Genomic DNA, 19,780 nt, shown 5'->3' on the forward strand with positions numbered 1-19,780 from the left:
CCCAACTGTCTAAATACAATGTATAAAAAAAATAAAATGGCCCGTGTGAACTTCATCACTAACTCAAAACAACATTTATTTGTGTTTACAATTAAATGTTTTATTTGTAGTTGTACAGAATATATCTGACATTGTCATAATAAAAATACCTTACTCCGCAGCATCCCATTTTAAATCTGTCATACTTAAAGATAGAAACCCTATGATATCAGATAAGACTTATTCTCCATTGTCAGTCGGAGAGGCTTTTCATCATATGTCTCTTTGAACAAACAGGTGGCCTAATCCTGAATTGCTCCCAAAGCCTCTAACATTAACTGAGAAAAAAAAAATGCAAAGGATAAACCATCCAGGGGATATATGCATTCTATTATTCATGTAGTCTTTTCATTTTTAGTGACTTCAAAATCCACACTCCAAAATTAAATATTTGTAAAATAAAACATTTTTCCTCCAAGGACTGATCATTGAAAACTTTGTATTTGAAAACTAAACCTCTTTGCGTAATGCCACCCGTACGCTGCTGAAAATTTTCCCTAGAGCTTCAAACAAGGGGTCACAGAAGGTATGGATGCAGAGAGAGTAGATTCGACTCAGGCACTGGGTCTCGATCAGATAGCTCTTAATGCAGGGCATGACTGCCCAGATGTGACAGAAGGAGATGCAGGCAAAACAGAAACCCCACAGCAGCGCCACTGGGATGCCAAAGATGGCCGACAGCACACGGTAGCACCAGTACTTGGAGACGGTGAAGGTGGTGTAGCTGGCCTTCCACACTCCATCCATACTGTGGGTGCCGTCGGGCTCAGCTATCACATCCTCAAAATCCACCTTAAATTTTTTTTTTAAGGGGGGAGACAAAATTTGCTGGTTAGCACAAATATCCAGGAATCAGAGATGTGTTGCAAAAACCTGCTTAGTATATTGTGCAAACAAATGTCTTTGTCAGTAATTTGGCAGCCATGTGGCATGGGTTCTCTTCTGCTTGTGCTCCTAAAATAGATGATGATTAAATCTCCAAACAGTGACATTTGATAGTCAAATCTGGCACCTTGTTTATTTTTGCATCAATCTCATAACAACTGGAGAGTATTTAAGAGGAAGTATTTTGGACAGTTATTTGAGATCTTTACTTAACATCTATTTAAGGGCTGACACCGAAAAAAATTATCTTTGGTAAATATAGTATACAAATATAACATAATACTGACAACATTTGGAAGTAAACCCAGTTTCTTGAATAATACAGAGATTATTCAAAAACTCAAAATGCATACATACATACTTTTATTCAGCAAGAATTAAATTAAACCAAAAGTGACAGTAAATACTTTTTACATAGAGTAAAAGTAAAATAAAGCATCATGGTTTTCAAAAATATATGCATAACATATAAAGCAGCAACACTTTCAATAATTATAAAAATAATATAATGTGCTAAAAAAATCATAATAAATATTTTTATGCCCCAAATCAACATATTAGAAAGATTGCACCAGACTGTAATTTATGATTTGTTCATAGATCAATAGTCAAAATTAAATAAATTGCACAATTTCCCCTACTAATCTAGTGAATTATTAAAACATATGGGAAGAAGTTGCTGTCTGACACACCCTTATAGCTCCTTCTATAAATACTGATAGTATGGCCTGTCCTGCCAGATGAAGTAGGTTTAGTGCTATTTTTGGGTCGTGGCTTGTAGCTACAACAGAAAGTGTTGTGCAGCTCACAAGCAAGCATGTCTGTTTCTAAGGACTAGATCATCTATCCACGTATCGATTCCACCATTTAGGAAGTTACTGAATACTTTGCAATGCTTTATCAGTTTTCGCATAAAGTTATATGTGCATATTTATGTCAAGTATATGCTTATTGGGCTATTTTGGCTATAAAATAAAAATAAAAAAGTAATGTAATTTTATTTTTGTGCAAGCTATTAGATTTTGTATACTTTTCAAAACCAACAAGTTTTTTCTTTTTGTTTAAATGGTATTTCATTTGAAATGATCAACTGGGATTCAGCGCCAAACACATCAGAACTACTGTAAAACTAAAAATGACACGTACCTTGACAACATCTTCATTGATCTGCTTAGGGTCCCTGTTGATCAAATCAATCTCCTTGGTGTGACTATCTTTCAGAATTTTCTCCTCATTGGTGTTATACTGGTCCGCCATATTGGGGGCCTCTGGCCCAAGACTGGTTGGATAGATGTAATGCAGAAGTCTCCGAAGGAAGAAATGTGAAGCAAACTAAGTCAGCAACCTAAGGAAAATGTCAGAATGGCCGCACAGTCTCTAGTCCCTTTTAATTCTCCAATCTGTGGACCGATGACACGTCAGGAATGCTAGGGACAGCTGCGCCGGCCGGGACTCCCGTCTCTCTCACTCTCTCGTTCTCGCTCAAGATGACTGTCTCACCCTACTGTGTGTTACCCCTCCTCTACCCCCACCCATTACCTATTCTGCCCCACACAGCCCATACTCCCCAGTCCATAACTCTCACACTTGGTAAAGGCACCTCTTGAAGGGGAAACCAAAGGCCGTGTCACATTTCACACACGGCTGCGGGGTCAGCCAGGCAGGAGTTGCACAGTGGCATGAATTTCCACTGTGAAGTGTTGCTCTGAAAACTGATGCCCATGGCTCAAGTCAAGTTAGACATATAGTACTTTTTCACAATGCATATTGTCTTTTTTTGTATTCAACTATTCTGTTTTAGTGTTATTTTAGTGTCACTGAGATACAGAAAACTGTTCTGAATAGGTTTTTATTTTTACATTTTCTGTCTTCATTTTAATTCAAATTAAAACAATTTTTAATGATTATTATTTAAATTGTCTATTTAGTTTTTATTCATTTTTATTTCAGTTTTAGTTTGAGTTATTTTAGTACATTAAGTAAAATTAAATGAAAATTAGAAAAGTCTCGACCACTAACTGAAATAAAATAATTTTGTAATATTTTTATTTCAGCTAATATTTATTGTATTTCACATAAAAACATTTTTTTTTTTTATGGTTTGAATTTTTGTTAACTATAAATACCCTGTTCTATTCAAATAATTTCCAATACATTCTTCAAATGTTTCCTTGAAATCATTAGACATTTTTATCATTTTACCCTTTTACAACTTATCTCATCTCCAGGCTCTTCTTTCTTATTCAAATCAAATAATAATAATAATAATAATAATAATAATAATAATAATAATAATAATAATAATAATAATAAGGATGGGAAAAAAAATAAACTGGTATATTTTTCTACTAAAAGTAAGACAGAATTACATTTTATTATGTTCTAGGATTGAGATAATTAAAAAAAAAATTAACAATTATTTTGTACTGTATTTTTAGTGCACTTTTCATAGTTTCATTGATAAAATTTATTATGTAACAGTTTCAGCATTTGCATAATTATGCCTTTACTATACATCACATTGTTATGTCTACTCTATTTATAATGAATGACACTACTAGAAGATTTAAAAAAAAAAAGGGTGCTTTGGACATTCTTTGCTCAGATGTGCCAAAGACAGGAACAGGCGCCTGTAAATGTGCCAGAAGTGTGTGTGGTATATCTCTTTGCTAATTAGAGACATATTTTCAGTGTTCTGTGAGCTGGGATGGGTTCAGGTCCTGAGGGAGAGAGACACAAAAATACCCCACCCAGACATGCCTGTCTTCTGTTTATATCAGTGGGACCTTTTATAACAGTGGTGATGAATCATCCTTGTCTTTATTTAGCACAGATCCACAGGCGGCTCTACTCTATACTAAATTTACTCGCAGAGTGAAATGGAAGAATATTTAAACATGTGAGCCAAAATAAGATGCTGGCTGCTATCCTAATATGCAAAGCTCAAGCTTATAAAGATCTACAGTAACTAATAGTATTTGTTTTCAGTGGCCAAAGCTGAGTAATGAAGCCTCATGAAGCTTAGCATGAGGATAAGATTATTCACAAACTCTCCTATGAGCAGCTTTTGCCTCATGAGACGTATTGTTTTTATTTTATTCATTCTTAAATGCTTGGAGGAATGATGGTAAATGTCATTTATCACCTCTTCCAACAATGTTGGTGTCTCAAATGTGAACCAGGGAATTGAGGCTCAACTTTATACATAATATCTCATAAAGTGTATTGGTACAAATGATGACTACTATTAAAAAGGTGACAAAGAAAGTAGATGGGATGGATGCAAGCCTCATTGGTATGCAAATATGCCTTTTTGAGATTTTGCCATTATATTTTTAGCAAACCCATGGCAATCATTCAGTATTTGATGTAAAACATAAATAAATCAGTATAAATTGGACATTATTGTAGGCATATTTATTACAATTATTAGTAAGCCTCATTCATTAGTCAGTTTACAACTTCTTTATTACACATTTTTTTTTATCCTAAATTACAAGTGAACAGTACAACTTTATTTATCAAGATTGGGTACTCCAGACCACACATCGGTATGATGAAAAACAACGAAATGAGAAAAACACCTCAATTTAAACAAGCAGGTTACAAAAAAGCTGCAACTGCATATCCAAAATCAAATGCAACCGAAGAGACATTTACATGTATATGATGCACGTTATTTCATTTTCAGAATTCCCTTGCCTTTCAAAGCTGATTCTTTAGTTCTGAAATGCGGTTAATATTTTCCAGACTGATTCTGATGAATCCACAGCACTTTCCAAAACTTCTGAAGAAGGGGGCGATTGCAATCTTCAGCACATTATACCAGACCACCTTTATCCAGTGCAGGTTTATGACCAAGAGCTGCACACTGGGAACTATCAGCCTAAATAGGGAGAGAAGGCAGATAAGTCTTCCTTTGCTTTCTGGTATTCTTTTTTGTCTTCAATCCAGTTTTGATAAAACTGAATACATTTTCTTGGCTGTGCTTTGGAGTCAGCTAAGCCTTTGTGGCAAATATAATGACAAACCATACAATTTTGAGTGCACTTGGCAATTACTTCTCCTGGAAAAATCACATCATAGGTGATGTTCCACAAGGCTCTTAAAACCCAGACCCACAAGATTTGAATTAAAATGAACAGGGAATGTACCAGCTTACTGTGCATGTCACCTATGCACACATGTTAAATGAAAGAGGGAGGCATAGCAGTCACCTCAAATTATCTAAGCTTGACGGATCACTTATGTAAGTGTGTCAATGGCCTTAAATTTTTTAAACAAAACAATGGCTAGTTAGAACACATTCAAAAGTGCAAAAACATCACACACCCTGAAAGCTGTTATAGATGAGGTTTAATTTTTCACAGGCTTAAAAGACAAGGGCAGAAATGTTACTCTTGTAACTACTGATTAAAATACAGTGTTTATCTGTGTTATTTTCTTTTGCTTATATGTGCACAGGCAGAACTTGACAATGAGGTTTTACATTAACATGAGCCCATTCACTATCACAATTTTTTTAAGTATTAAAGTTTATTTACATTAAAATATTTTAATACCTTCATTAATAATAATAATAATGATAATGATAATAATACATTTTTATTTTAAAAATTACATGGAGAAATAAGTATTAAATAAGCTTAATAAACACTATATCGTTTACTGCGAGTTCATGTTAAGTATAGTGTACAACCAACTACTGTAAACAAAACGTTAAAATCGAATATATAATGTTATAACTAGCTGTATAAATGATTTTGTCACAATGTTGCTTTATTTTGATTCGCTGTTCACTCACACGTGACTCACCAGATATGTAGACAGCTGAGGACGGCAAACAGCAGGCCTGCAGCCAGAGCCACGGGCACCGCGAGCAGCAGAGAAACGACGCGGTAAAACCAGAGTCGGGACACTTCAAACAGAGCATGACTCCACAGCCACACCTTATCAAAGCTTCTCACTGAAGCAGGCTCCGCTAGCACATCCTCAAAGGTCACCTGAGTGGACACATCATCAGAAAAGCCTTTTTTAGGCCGCCATATTTTTGGTCATTTTACTCGTCCTACCAACTTCTTGATAACTGATTACTCTAAGTGAATTAAAATCTATGTGCCTTTGTCTTTAAAAGACCTGCAATACCGTTATTAAACATAAGAGGGCATTGTAGCATTTCTAACGTTGTAGCGCCCTCTCGTTATAATATAGCCTACCGTCGATTCAGATGAAGACTTTAACAACAACTCACCACAGCTGTTGGAAAAAACATTCATTAGGGTTGAGTATGTAATTACGAAAGAATTTAACTGAAAGAATTGAACTCTTCTAGGACATTTATGATTAATATTAAAATATTACTTTTCATATCAGATTTTAGATTGAGTCGAGTTGTCCTATGTATATTGGGGCAAGTTGACATGTATTTTATAGTCTATATTTAAGTTTTATTCAAATTAAGATGTTCAATAGCTTTTTCAAGAATTAGTAGCCTATTGAGGATAGTATTGTGTATAAAAAGAAAAAAAAAATCTAAATGGGACCACCATCAGTCTGGAGAAACCTCTCTGTAAGCCTGTAAAGAGCAGCATGACATTAGTCTGCACTGTGTCGATTGAATGACTCACCTTAAGACACTTGTTGATTCCCTTTGGGTCCCTTTCCTTGATGAGAGCCTTTGTGTTACTGTGAGGAGCCGATGAATCCTGTCCCTTTGTATGCACTTCTGTAACACCAGGAGCATCATTTGGATGAATTTCACGCTGATCCAAGAGTGAAGACACCTCCTCCTCCTCTTCATTTATCTCCATGTCTATTGAGATCTCCTTCAGAGGTGCTCCCTTGTCCATTGTGTACAGTAGCTTGAATGTGTGTTTGTGTGATTGTCTTAAAGGTTGCCTGTGGACACACTGAGAACAACATTGCAAAGCATCTTCCCAACAAGAGATGAAATCACTTACACCAAGATGGGACATAGCAGAAATATTTGTGTGGCCTCATCACAGTTTGATTTACTAGATTTAGGACATGGCAGAGGTTGGTTAATTGACTTCGGAAGAAATAGTGGAATGGCTGAGAAAGGAGAGTGGATGGGTAAATATTTTCCATTGAATGAGTATGTTGGCCTTGTTATATTGCACAAGGGCTATTGAAAAGTGTCACATGTAATAACATATATGATTTTCATTGCATGGATAAAATATTTTTTATACAAATTTTCTAATAAATGTGTTTAAGTAAATACTGTTCAACTTGATATTTTTTATCTAAGACAATGGAATTAATAAATGTTTAAGTGTTGAATAAAGGAATATTTCACCCCAAAATGAACATTTGCCAACAAAAAAAAAAAGAGAGAGAGAGAGACTATCCAAGATGTAAATGAGTTTATTTTATCATCGTAACAGATTTAGAGAAAATTGGCATTGCATCACTTGCTCACCAATGGATCCTCTAGTCTAAAGTCAATGGGTGCCATCAGAATGGGAGTTTAAACAACTGATAAAAGCATCACAATAATCCACACAAATCCAGGTGTTTTGACTTTAGGGCATTGCTTCTGGACGAAATATATATCCACAATTCATATACAATTGTCCTCTCACAGTATATTCCACTGACATATTTCTTTAGAACTGTTTTCACTTGTAAACAGTGCTTGATCTGGGCATATTTCTCTCCTGATTCAGATGAAAACTTATTTATTTTATAAAGCAATATAATGTATAGAGGATTTGCATTTTAGCCAAAAACAATGTTTTGAAGTAAAAAAATGGCTTAATGATTAATTTCTTTATTATGCAGCTGGAGTCATGTGGATTTCTTGTGGATTACTATGTTTTATCAGCTATTTTGACTCTGATGGCACTCAATCACTGCAGAGGATCCACTTGCTGAGCAAATGATGTAATGCAAAAATGTGTTTAAAGTGTTTAAAGACTTTTTTGTGGCCACTATATATTGTGACAGATTAACAGTGACAACAAAAACAAATAAAGGGAGGTGCATATAGAAGAAAAGTGTGAAGGAGAGGGGGAATGAAAGGTCACTGCCTGCAAAATAAGGAGTGTGGTGTGTCCTTGTTATTCTGGGCCTGGGAGTGAAGAGAGCATCTGATGAGTAAAGATCAGTCCACTGGAGGAGGCCTGAAGGCCAGTGATGATCATGAACCTTGAGGAAAATCTGCATCTGCTTTATTGTAGATCTGAAGTGGTAGTGAAAAAAGATAATCTCTAAAACACAGCTGAGCTGTTATTCTGTACTGTATGTTGATTTTGCTGTTATACTTATGTTATGTTTGTTTAGTTTATAAGATCATGCATGGTTTGGCTCCTCCTCCTTTGGCTGATTTTATTAAATTTAAATCTATTGAAAACAGAATTACAAGAGGAGCAATTAGAGCGGATTGTATAATTCCACGTAGGAAAACATCGTTTGGCCAAGCTGTTTTCTCATTCAGAGCTTCACATCAGTGGAATACTGTACCTCACTCAGTTAAAGAGTGCTCAACATTTAACTCTTTTAAGTTTAATCTTAAGAAATGGTTTCTTCATAACCAACAATGTGAACATTAATGCTGCTCCTCTATTATTATTATTAATTTTAATATAGACGTATCAGTCATATTTAACTCATAACAATTTTTTTCTATTGTGTGTATATTGTCTTTTTATATAATGTTCTTAATTGTATTTTATAGAGGTGTTTACAAGTTCTAGATTTATGATTGTGGTAGTGTATTGTTGTAATGTATAACCTTTTTTATTTTTTCTAGTTTAGAGCCTAATAACATCTGGCAAAGGGACTACCAATGAAAACTAGCCTTCGGGCTAATTTGGGTACATTTACATTTATGAATGTTAATTAATGTACATTGTCCCTTTTCTATATAAATGAATAAATAAATACTCACCTTTTTTAAACAGCAAAGACTGTGGAGATTGTGAAGAAAAACATGGTTGATGGGCACTGATTGCTCTTCTACACTAAATGACAGCTTGTGCAACGTGCTATCGTCAGGTCACTGACACACCATTGTACTTATTGACCTCAAGAAGAGATTTTACTGAATTTATAATTATATTATAAACTGTAGTTACAAAGCAATTATTTTAATTTACATTATTAAAATAATAACTAATCTCCAGTGATAATATAACAAAATAATACATCCCTTGATTGTAAGTGTGAAGATAATGTAGACTGATTTTTGAGGGGAAAAAAATAACACTTTTCTTATATTTCAAGACTAATTTGTTTGTTATTATTGTCAACACCTGATTTATAATAGTAAACAAGTAAGCATATATATCTATTTTGCCTGTGAACTCACAAGGGAAATCCTCATCCTTATTGTGAAAGCAGTCACTGTGGATTTTAGTAAAATCAGCATTTTTCAACTTTTACAGCCATTATGAGATCATCTTCCAGAGCCTCCTATTAATGACCACTGTCAGTCTTGACTGTCTGCGAGAGGAAATTGTTTTTATCTGAGAGCTGGAACACTGGCTGTTCTTGCACATTTTGTCATGTAAACCTGTATTCTTCCTGTTACTCCAATTGAAATTCAAATTGAACTATTACATTAAATTTAAATATAAAAAGCCAATTGATAAATTTGGATTTTTTTCCCAGTGCTGCTTCATAGTGTTTGACTTTAAATATTTTAGATGTTTTTTTTAAGCCTAGGCACTCATGGTAAATAGATCAATAAAAATTCTTCTGCTTGATCAGAAATTTAATAAAAGTTTAACACCATAAGCACTCTCTGTTTTTCATATTTTCATTAATACAGTGAAAAACAGAACACAAAAGACAGATCATGTGGATTCCCTTGGTGCATTGGTGTCAAAAAGGCAATCACATTGAGATCATGACATCAAAACACTATTTTGCCACTAAATTGATGTGATAAACTCCCATCCCACTAGTTTATGTGGATTTCAGCAGCAGGATTCGGAGTGCTGTGCTCTGACACTCACACCTGCCCCTCCAGATGTTGCTGCAGTTATGAATTATTCCATTCCAGATTTGCCAACCCAAAACCTCGTTTGAAATTGCATCCAAACTGCTCAGTTGCTAGGTGGCGCATACAGACATCATAATAATAATCCTCTGTCCTCATTGCATAAAAAAAACTATAAACATAATAAACAACTGGAAATAGTCAAATAAATATAAATTTTGACAGCTTTTGAGTGTTTAAAAACATGACCAACCCATGCACAATGAGGTGGGTAATAATGAGAGTTTGATTATTCCTAAACATCAAGAGAGCTAACAATAAGAGTTAAGTCTGCTCAATCCTCTGCCCACTCTGCCTTTTGTAGCACCTTAAACTGCAAATTCTTTCATAAGATCTCACTGTTAAAAACACCACTGACATTTATTTTAAAAATGTGCCTAGTATTTATATAAAAGTCTATTTAATTACACTGGTATATTCATAGTAGAACAAAACATATTAAGTCACTTTGATGTTTTATGTAATTGAAATAATAACATACAGTAAGAATTGTTATTGATCTATTAACTATGAACGCATAGGCTTTAGCCGAAAATAGCTCACGTTACTCCTCTCCTCATCAGGTTACACTGGCTACCATTAGCCGCTCGCATCAAATTCAAGGTACTGATGCTTGCCTACAAGACGACCACTGGCACAACACCAATATACCTACAGTAAACTCACTAGTTCAAACTTATGTGCCTCCCAGAAGCTTGCCTTCTGCAAGGGACAACGCCTTGTGGTGCCATCCCAAAGAGGTTTAAAATCACTCTCACGGTCCTTCTCCTGGACTGTGCCCAGCTGGTGGAATGACCTCCTGACAGAAGCTTGCCTTCTGCAAGGGACAACGCCTTGTGGTGCCATCCCAAAGAGGTTTAAAATCACTCTCACGGTCCTTCTCCTGGACTGTGCCCAGCTGGTGGAATGACCTCCTGATCTCAATTCAAACAACTCGAATGAGTCTTTACTCATTTTCAAGAAACATCTAAAGAATCATCTTTTTCGCCAGCACTTGACCAACTAATACTAGCACTCACCTTTTCTTTTCCATCTTATTCTTGAAAGAAAAACAAACAAATAAATAAATAAAAAACCTGTGCTAGACTAACTGAGACTTGTCATGGCACTTGTAAACTGTTGTTGTTCTCTTGTTGGTCTGATTGCTTCTCTTGTTCTCATTTGTAAGTCGCTTTGGATAAAAGCATCTTCTAAATGATTAAATGTACTGTAAATAATAATTTACACTTTTCATAGGACACCGCTCATTTCATATGCTACATTTACTTGGAGATTTTAAAGGAATAAAATGTTTATAAAATTGTATTCTAAAGGTCAGAAAGAGGGTGGAATGGTCATGGAGTAAATTATATAAAATAAGTATATATTTAGTGCAAAATAAATAAATAAATACAAATATAAAACCTTTACAAACAACATAAGTGGGAAAGAGGGGGCAAAATAAATAATAAATTAATTTATCAAAAATTAGTTATATATGAGCCTTTCACATTTTTGATGTTAATTCATATCACAATTTTATTAAAGCCAGTGGTGGACGAAGTACACAAATCAAGTACTTGAGTAAAAGTACAGATACATATGGTAAAATATTACTCCAGTAAAAGTAAAAGTACTCCTTTTTCAATTTTACTTAAGTGAAAGTACAAAAGTACTCAATTTTTTATGTACTTAAGTAAAAAAGTACTGCAAGATAGATGTTTGCAATTTTATATAGGCTACTTAATTTTATTTTATTTTAGCACATTTTTTATAATCCTACTGCTCAAAATACCTTGGATTTTTTCAAAATAACCACTATATGGAGTCAAGATATATTTTTGTTGTTGATATGGACTACGTTGATTAGAGTGATGTTAACTGTGAAGCTTACACTGTGATTTACCCGAGAGAAAACAGAGATGACCATCTGATTTTCACCAGTAAGAACAAAGTATTTTAAAGTTAGTTGTTTTACAGAACATCAAAGTTACAGCACAGACCAAAAGTTTGTACACACCCTCTCATTCAAAGAGTTTTCTTTATTTTCATGACTATGAAAATTGTAGAGTCACACTGAAGGCATCAAGGCTATTTGAGCAAGAAGGAGAGTGATGGGGTGCTGCGCCAGATGACCTGGCCTCAACAGTCACCGGACCTGAACCCAATCCAGATGGTTTAGGGGTGAGCTGGACCGCAGACAGAAGGCAAAAGGGCCAACAAGTGCTAAGCATCTCTCGGGGAACTCCTTCAAGACTGTTGGAAGACCATTTCAGGTGACTACCTCTTGAAGCTCATCAAGAGAATGACAAGAGTGTGCAAAGCAGTAATCAAAGCAAGAGGTGGCTACTTTGAAGAACCTACAACATGACATATTTTCAGTTGTTTCACACTTTTTTGTTATGTATATAATTCCATATATAATCCACATGTGTATATTCATAGTTTTGATGCCTTCATCGTGAATCTACTATTTTCATAGTCATGAAAATAAAGAAAACTCTTTGAATGAGAAGGTGTGTCCAAACTTTTGGTCTGTACTGTATATATGACATGATAATAAGGCCTGAAGTTAGGAAGAACATTTTAAGGAAAAAAATAATAAAAAAAATTTCATAATGATTTTTTCCTTCTCAAATCTTGTATGTGGTTTAAAAACACCCCTGGCCAAACGGGGTGCATCTCTTCCCACTGATAATTACTGTAGTTACCATGTTCTGAACATCACATCATTTCTTTTCTAACCAGATGTAATCTATATTATGTAATCTATCTATATAGGTGGCTGAATAAAAATATGTGGACATTATTTATAAAAATTACATCAACTTAGCACCAACAAGCTTGTTAGCTAGACACTTAGCATCAGCTAACAATATTTACTTATTTTCAGTACGATGAACATTCATGTCTGTCTACTCGTCTAGTTAATCCAAACAATATACATATGTATAACGTTACTTTCGATAAACAATATAAAAACAGACGTCACATAGGACATTTTAATAAAACTGTTAACATTACGGCAGCGGTGAATTTGAACATGCATGAGTTATTGTATTTAATCTGTGTTGTTTTAAGGTTTTTTTGTTGTTGTTTTTTTTTTTTTTTACCTAAAATGTATGTGTCTGCATCGTCTGCACTCGAGCATTTCAGTGGGCTTAAACAGATCACTCTTTACAACGGATTTAGTTCCCAAACAACTGACAGTTTTGACCTAAATATGATATTCAGTTACAATAATTAATCCAAAATTTCGACATTAATAACTTACTTTTAGCAACGTCAGACGCACGCGCGCTCACAAGATCTCCCGGTTCTTACTTCTGGGGACTCGCAGTCTCGCACTAAACGGTTCATTTGAATCAGTGAGTGGTCGACACCAGAACAGCTGCAATCGGATCATTCTAATTCGTAAACGAATCGTTTGATGTGATTCGCGATCCGATTTAAAAGTTTATTTTGAAAAGATTCAGTTCGTTCTTGATGAATCAGACACCGCTTCTGCGTGTCGGAGCACGTGATATATTATAGTGAGTAACGATATGTTTTATGAAATGTAGTGAAGTAAAAAGTACGATTTTATGCTTTGGAATGTAGTGAAGTAAAAGTAAAAGTTGCTCAAAATAAAACTACTCCAGTAAAGTACAGATACTTGAAAAATGTACTTAAGTACAGTAACGAAGTAAAGCTACTCCGTTACTGTCCACCACTGATTAAAGCATTTGGTCATCTGTGACCTACACAATGTTTACAGCAGGTCTTCATTGTTTTATTATTGTTAGTTAAGGGGGTGGAGTTTGTTGCAGTTCATCTGCCCAGGATCTCTTTAATCATTTTCCTTTAATCTTCACCTCAACATGTCTAAATCCTTTCAGGTTCTATTTTTGCCTGGCCTTGTTTTGATCATGACAGGGACTCAAGTTTATGAATCCCTAATCATGCCCCACATGTACCTGCCTCTCTCTCTCTCTCTCTCTCCGCCCCTCCCCCTAGTTTTTGACTCTCTATCTCTCCTCATGCATGGCTCATGGATTCATTGTTTGAAGTGACAGATCAGGTCACACTCTATTGACTCACTGATGAGAAAGACCTGTTTTGAACCACAGACTAATCCACAGCACGAATACATCATGCTAGCTTTAGAGAATATGGCTTCATTCAGTCTATCACTTCACAGTAGTACTTGCACTCAATGACAAAAGGCATTGAGAGCTCTGATTTCATGCTTGAATCTGCCAAAAATATGTTAATGTCATATGTTACTCTAAGATAATATATATATATATATATATATATATATATATATATATATATATATATATATATATTGCTTGAAAGAAAGCAGATTTTATTTTATTTTTTCATTTTTAAAGTATCATGATTACACACATTTTCCTTTTCGAATCTCAAAACAATAATGTAAGAAAATTATTCTAACAATATTAACATTGTAAAGTTTTTAAATCATTGTAGTATTTGTTGTGCTGGCTTTAATTTATACTGAAGTAAATAAAAAAATTATAAAAATAATTGTACTGCACTGCATTATGGCAATGAGAATTAGCAATGAGAACAAAATTAATTAAGTTAAAAAACTTGAAATTAAACATAAAAAACATCAAAACATTCATTATGGTAATTAGAATTTTGTTCTTATTTACCTTATTTATACAAAAGCTATAAACAGCATTGTTTGTGTATAAATATATTGTGTATATACAGGCCATGTTTTTTTTTATTTATAGGGATGAAATCCGATCTTGAAGCAATTTTATTTGTATATGCAGTTCCTTCACACCACTATCATTTACACACACCAGCAAACAGACCTGTTACATTTTCTAAACTAAAGCATTGAATATACTGTACAGCCCAAGTTACATAATTAAAACAAATTCAACATCTAGTCTGCAATATGAACCGGTAAAAAGGTCATTGTCAGTGTTTGCTAAGAACAAACAAGTTGGCTCCTGATTTTTTCCCTAAAGTTAAAGTTGTAAACTAAAAGGCAAAAGACCATAAAATTGCAGCACGTTATCTCATTCTGCACACTTGCATTGCATGGTAATGCTTTCTAGTACACTGCTCTCAAAGGTTACATTAAGAGTCTGCATCTCAAACTATAGGTAATTTATTCCTTTACATAATAGTCATATAAAACAGGTATTACCATATAGTGCAGCTTATAAAAAGAGCTAGCCTGAAACCCTTTATTTCAGCTAATCTGTTAGGACGATACTCAAAGGCGCCCTGTTGCTATGCAAGTCTCTATCTCATCATCACATTTCCATGGTTACAGGGCAACATGGTATTAGTAACGAACATCAGAGCTCCTTCAGATAAACGAAGAAGGTTCTTTTCCTCAAACCAAACAGAATTAGGCCTGGTAATGTAACTTGTGGAGTGAGAAACTTAATAAAAGCGATCCATTAAAGCACATTTCAAATGCTAGAAATATGTTTTATTATTTTCACCAAAATAATATATATAATATTATTTATAATTTATATTTGTGTCAACAAAGTATCAATACAGGCACCATTATGAGTTAAGACTTAAATAATAGTATTTATTGTGTATGATGATATTATGAAACTATAAAATTTTTCAGAAATAAATGAATATGCAACAAAAGTTGTGAAATTTGATATTTAAACATCATAAATACTTACTGTTGCCACTGATCTATGGGAACCAAAATGACAAATTATGGATACATAGATTACACTGGTCCGAAGAGCAGTTAGATCTGAATTTGCACAGATTTAACATTGAATGAATGCCCTTCTTATTAAAAACAAAACTTCATAAGGCTTGGTTTGGCTAGTGGCATCGTTTTCCCAGTCAATCCTCAGGAATCTGGCCAGGTAACCTGGAACCCTGGTCCAAAGTATTCCTCGGATTGGAATTGCCACAACTGGGCCTAGTGGTCTCAGCCGTGCTGCTGGACCTCTGCAGAAACTGAAGAAAGTTTTCCTGGGTGGAACCTTCGTGATTGGAGGCTCGAAGTTCAATGGGTCTACGGAAACAACATTTTCTCAGTTTTATCAGTTCCTCGCGGATCTGTCGGTTTAGAAGACCATAGAAGAATGGATTCACAGCAAACGAGGAGTACGCTAGCCACGTGACGGCTTCTTCGATGTCCCCTGGGCTTTGAAGTGGAGTGGTGATGGACATGTGAAGGTGGAAACTGAAGTATGGGAGCCAACAGATAAGAAATTGGCCTACAATGACGACCAGGGTGATAGCAGCCTTTCCTCCCCCAAAAACTCTCTCAGGAGACAATCTCTGGGGGAGGCTGCGAGTGGTGGTGATGATAGTGGTCTGACTGTTAATAGAATCCGAGCGACGCTTAGCCTGGTTGGCCATCGAGGTGGGCATCAGTGCATGCTGATGGGCTGCCGTTCGTGCAACTTTGTATACATTGCAATAAACGGCAAAAATCACAACAGCGGGAACCAGGAAGCAAAGCACGCTGAAGAGAATAGCAAAAACCTTCCTAAGACGGCTGTGGCTCCAGTGTAAAGAGCAGTGGGCTGCTGCAATGGAGCTCTGATTCCCATATGCTGGCCAACCAAGAAGCGTAACCACCGCCAGCAGGATGGATTTGACCCAAATGAAGACCATAACACCAAGCGCCAGGTTTAGAGTCATCTTTACCTCATATCGCATAGGATGGACAATGTAGTAATAGCGTTCAATACTGATCGCAGTCACTGTAAGAATAGAGGCACAGATGAGGAACACGTTTAGAAAGATGTACACTTGGCACTCCAGAACAGTAAATGCTACAGTGCTGAAGAACGGAGAGCTAGATACTATCCCAAGAGGCATCAGCAAAATAGCACAAAGCAGGTCAACTGCACAAAGATGACAGACAAACACAAATTTTTTCATGTGTGGAGCTCGGGCAATGGCCACCATGACTCCGCTGTTGCCCAATAGGGCTGCCAGGTTAAGGGTCACCATGCAAAACAGCCCAACAAGATCCTTAATCTGGGATTCTGAGTGGATGACCTCCTCCATGCTGAGAGGGTTAGGTTTGGTTGTGCTCCGCTGGCCGGCTGTGTCATTTGGAGTTGTGTGATTGGCCAGGAGACCCAGCATCAGACCTGGCACGGCTTGCTCCATGCTTCACGGGTTTGATATGGAACCGAGCTTCTCCATGCTTAAATGTTGTTTTCTCTTCTGTACGTCAAGCATTTGTGTTGAGACCATCTCTGAGAAGAAATTTAAAGATTTATTAAAACTGTATTTCATGTGATGTCACGTCACACCTGAAAGTTAAACTATCTATCTATCTATCTATAGACAGAATTACATTAATTCAACATACGCATTTATACATACATAGATAGATAGATTTCATGGCCATAATGATGTAATTATGTAAATTTGTAATGCCTCCATCCCACATAATTTAGCATGTGAGAGACAGAAAGAGAAATCCCCTTCATGTTCGAACTAAGCATGCGTTTATTATTAGAGCACAGAGGCAGTGTTACATACACACACTAAGCACTTGAGTGCAGATGAAAAGGAAATTCCCTCATACATAGTGAATACGTCCCGAATGCATATGGGAAATCATCTCTCTAAGAAAGTGCATAGTTTCTTTAAACGACCTCTGTAAGGTTTCAGATCATTCCCAGAACCAGTGTCAATTTCCTTTTACTTAAGCCTTAATGGAAAATCACCCCTATTTTTGTTTCAACCCACTCACCAGGTCTCTCTATATGCTAATGAGGACAGAACAACATCCTGTCCTTCCTTGTTGGCAACTAACGGATTACTTTCACTCAAAAGGAGCATAATATGTTTTTTGCACAAATAAGTTGTTGACCTTCAGGGATCAATGAAGTCAGAGAACAACATGATCTTTGTTATTGTTGTTTTTTGTTAGTGGGAGTCACATGAGTCATACCTGATTGTGTGCCGTGGCCTTCCCGCAAAACACCCACCCTACGCACTGACCCGTCCCCTCCCCTGACCCACAGAACCCTAACATTCATTTTTTTTCTCACTTCACTGGAAATTCGAAAACACATTTTCCATTGAATTAAAATTAATGACCCGTTGTCATGTCAGGTTATGCTCCGCTGTTCTGAATTATCCTCACACACAACATTCAAAACTGGCTGTTAAAGAAGACAATGTGATTTCTCTTACCTGTCAACTTCACAGACTTCTTTGCTTTTTTTGATAAATCTCCAATCAGACCCGAGATATGAACATCTGGACATTTTTCACATGTGTGGAAACTTTCCTCCTGCAGACATTAAAACAAGTGAAGTGCAATCCCACAGGAGGCCAGGGTTTCAACACTCAGCATCTCAGGTGTTTTCAGTGGAGAACAACCAAAGTGTATCATGATCCCTTAAAAATATTATCATCCAGGAAAGTCCCGGCTCCAAGGAGCGAAGCTCATACAGGTGTCCCTATGCTGCCCTTTCCATCTAACAAATAACAGGTGAAGGGATATGGTCCCACCTGCTCTTCCTATTTCCAGTGATGTTGATCAGTATTCACGTACTTAGGCAGGTGTCCATAAGGATGCTCTAACACACCGTGTCCTTTCCTGTGAAGGGCTGTAACTGTCACACATTGTGTCTCTGGGATTTTTTTTCATCCTCTTTCAAACAGACACATACTCCTCTGTCCTCCAGACTGGCAGTCATCCCCTGGGTCCTACTGCACACCATTAAACAAGAAGAAATTTTAATGGTCTATTGTAGCTTGACCAAACCATTCCTACATTCATTCATTCATTAAGCACTTGTGAGGATGATACATGCTCTAAGTTAGAATGGCATTTACACAAACCAAATGTATTAACATATTATTTGTTGTTACCTCCTGGAACCTAATTATTACTTAATTAATTTATTAATATTTTTTTATTTATTCATTCATTTAGTGATTTCTGTAACTAGTCTACATGCATGCTATATCCTATAGAATATATCCAATCATTCAATGGACCATTTAAAAAAAAAAAAAAAAAAATATATATATATATATATATATATATATATATATATATATATATATATATATATATATATATATATATATATATATATATATATATATATATATGTATGTATATGTATATATATATATAAATCAGTGTTGGGATTTATTTATTTATGTACTTACAGAATGAAAAGAAAACATATTTTGTAATAATCACTGGTATTTGGTAATTCTTTTCAGTTAGTTTACTATAAATAGTTTCAGCAAATTTTCAAAGCAGAGAGAAGACATTGATTCTGCTCTGTGGCTGCTTGTTATTCCAAAATTTGTGCAGACAAGTTGCCCCAAAACGCATAAATGTAAAATCCAAGTAGGTTGGAAATGTGTATATTTATACAATATGAAGTAAACAAAATGTAAACGCAAATAGTTTTCTAAATTCTACAACAAAGTTTACAAAAGTTTTGGTTCATGTATGCTTACTAGAAATGTAAATATCTATGTCAAAATGTTAAAAAGTGCATTTAGTTTAAATGGTTATTCAATATGCAGGAATGTCTATAATGCATTATATAATGCAGGACAATTCTAAATAACCTTTCAAATAAAAATCTTTAATCCCTCGTAATTATTTTTAACAAATTTAAAAAAGATTCAGCATTTTTTTTTTTTTATGACCATACAGAAACCAGCAGTTATGTTTCTAATATGAATAAACATTCAGTTACAGAAGAGTATTGATAGGAAGACATTCAAATCTCACTCAAAAATGAGCAAACATACTGTAAGTTTACAGTATATAATAAAGATGTAATATAGTAATTAAATATTTATTAGACTTCCCGACTCAAAAAGAGGAACCGTCAAATTAAC

The 19,780-nt window shown here is 35.2% G+C and overlaps 3 protein-coding genes across 6 annotated transcripts; all 3 read right to left on the reverse strand.

Moving 5' to 3' along the window:
- Window positions 1-57: 57 nt before the first annotated feature.
- On the reverse strand, window positions 58-2,431 carry LOC113050451 (caveolin-3-like). The gene is made up of 2 exons (XM_026213415.1): window positions 2,071-2,431; window positions 58-831 (listed from the first exon to the last, which is right to left on the reverse strand). Exons 1-2 carry the CDS (start codon window positions 2,179-2,181, stop codon window positions 490-492), a joined length of 453 nt encoding a protein of 150 aa, XP_026069200.1. The 5' UTR covers window positions 2,182-2,431; the 3' UTR covers window positions 58-489.
- A 1,987-nt stretch (window positions 2,432-4,418) lies between these two features.
- Window positions 4,419-13,243, reverse strand: LOC113051100 (caveolin-2-like). Of its 3 annotated transcripts, none has more exons than XM_026214712.1 (4): window positions 13,203-13,243; window positions 6,552-6,822; window positions 5,740-5,927; window positions 4,419-4,810 (listed from the first exon to the last, which is right to left on the reverse strand). In XM_026214712.1, exons 2-4 carry the CDS (start codon window positions 6,771-6,773, stop codon window positions 4,630-4,632), a joined length of 591 nt encoding a protein of 196 aa, XP_026070497.1. In that variant the 5' UTR covers window positions 6,774-6,822; window positions 13,203-13,243; the 3' UTR covers window positions 4,419-4,629. The 3 variants fall into 3 exon arrangements, with proteins under 3 accessions (XP_026070497.1, XP_026070496.1, XP_026070495.1); XM_026214711.1 differs by having other exon boundaries at window positions 6,552-6,833; window positions 13,203-13,236; XM_026214710.1 differs by lacking the exon at window positions 13,203-13,243 and having other exon boundaries at window positions 6,552-7,104.
- Window positions 13,244-14,634: 1,391 nt separating this feature from the next.
- On the reverse strand, window positions 14,635-18,699 carry LOC113050452 (probable G-protein coupled receptor). 2 transcript variants are annotated; one of them, XM_026213418.1, is made up of 3 exons: window positions 18,465-18,699; window positions 18,101-18,200; window positions 14,635-17,151 (listed from the first exon to the last, which is right to left on the reverse strand). In XM_026213418.1, the coding sequence occupies exon 3, from the start codon at window positions 17,060-17,062 to the stop codon at window positions 15,776-15,778; it is 1,287 nt and encodes a 428-aa protein (XP_026069203.1). In that variant the 5' UTR covers window positions 17,063-17,151; window positions 18,101-18,200; window positions 18,465-18,699; the 3' UTR covers window positions 14,635-15,775. The 2 variants fall into 2 exon arrangements, with proteins under 2 accessions (XP_026069203.1, XP_026069201.1); XM_026213416.1 differs by having other exon boundaries at window positions 18,422-18,699.
- Between the last annotated feature and the right edge of the window lie 1,081 nt (window positions 18,700-19,780).

This window comes from Carassius auratus, chromosome 31 (assembly GCF_003368295.1).
Source record: "Carassius auratus strain Wakin chromosome 31, ASM336829v1, whole genome shotgun sequence".
NCBI classification, from domain to species: domain Eukaryota; kingdom Metazoa; phylum Chordata; class Actinopteri; order Cypriniformes; family Cyprinidae; genus Carassius; species Carassius auratus.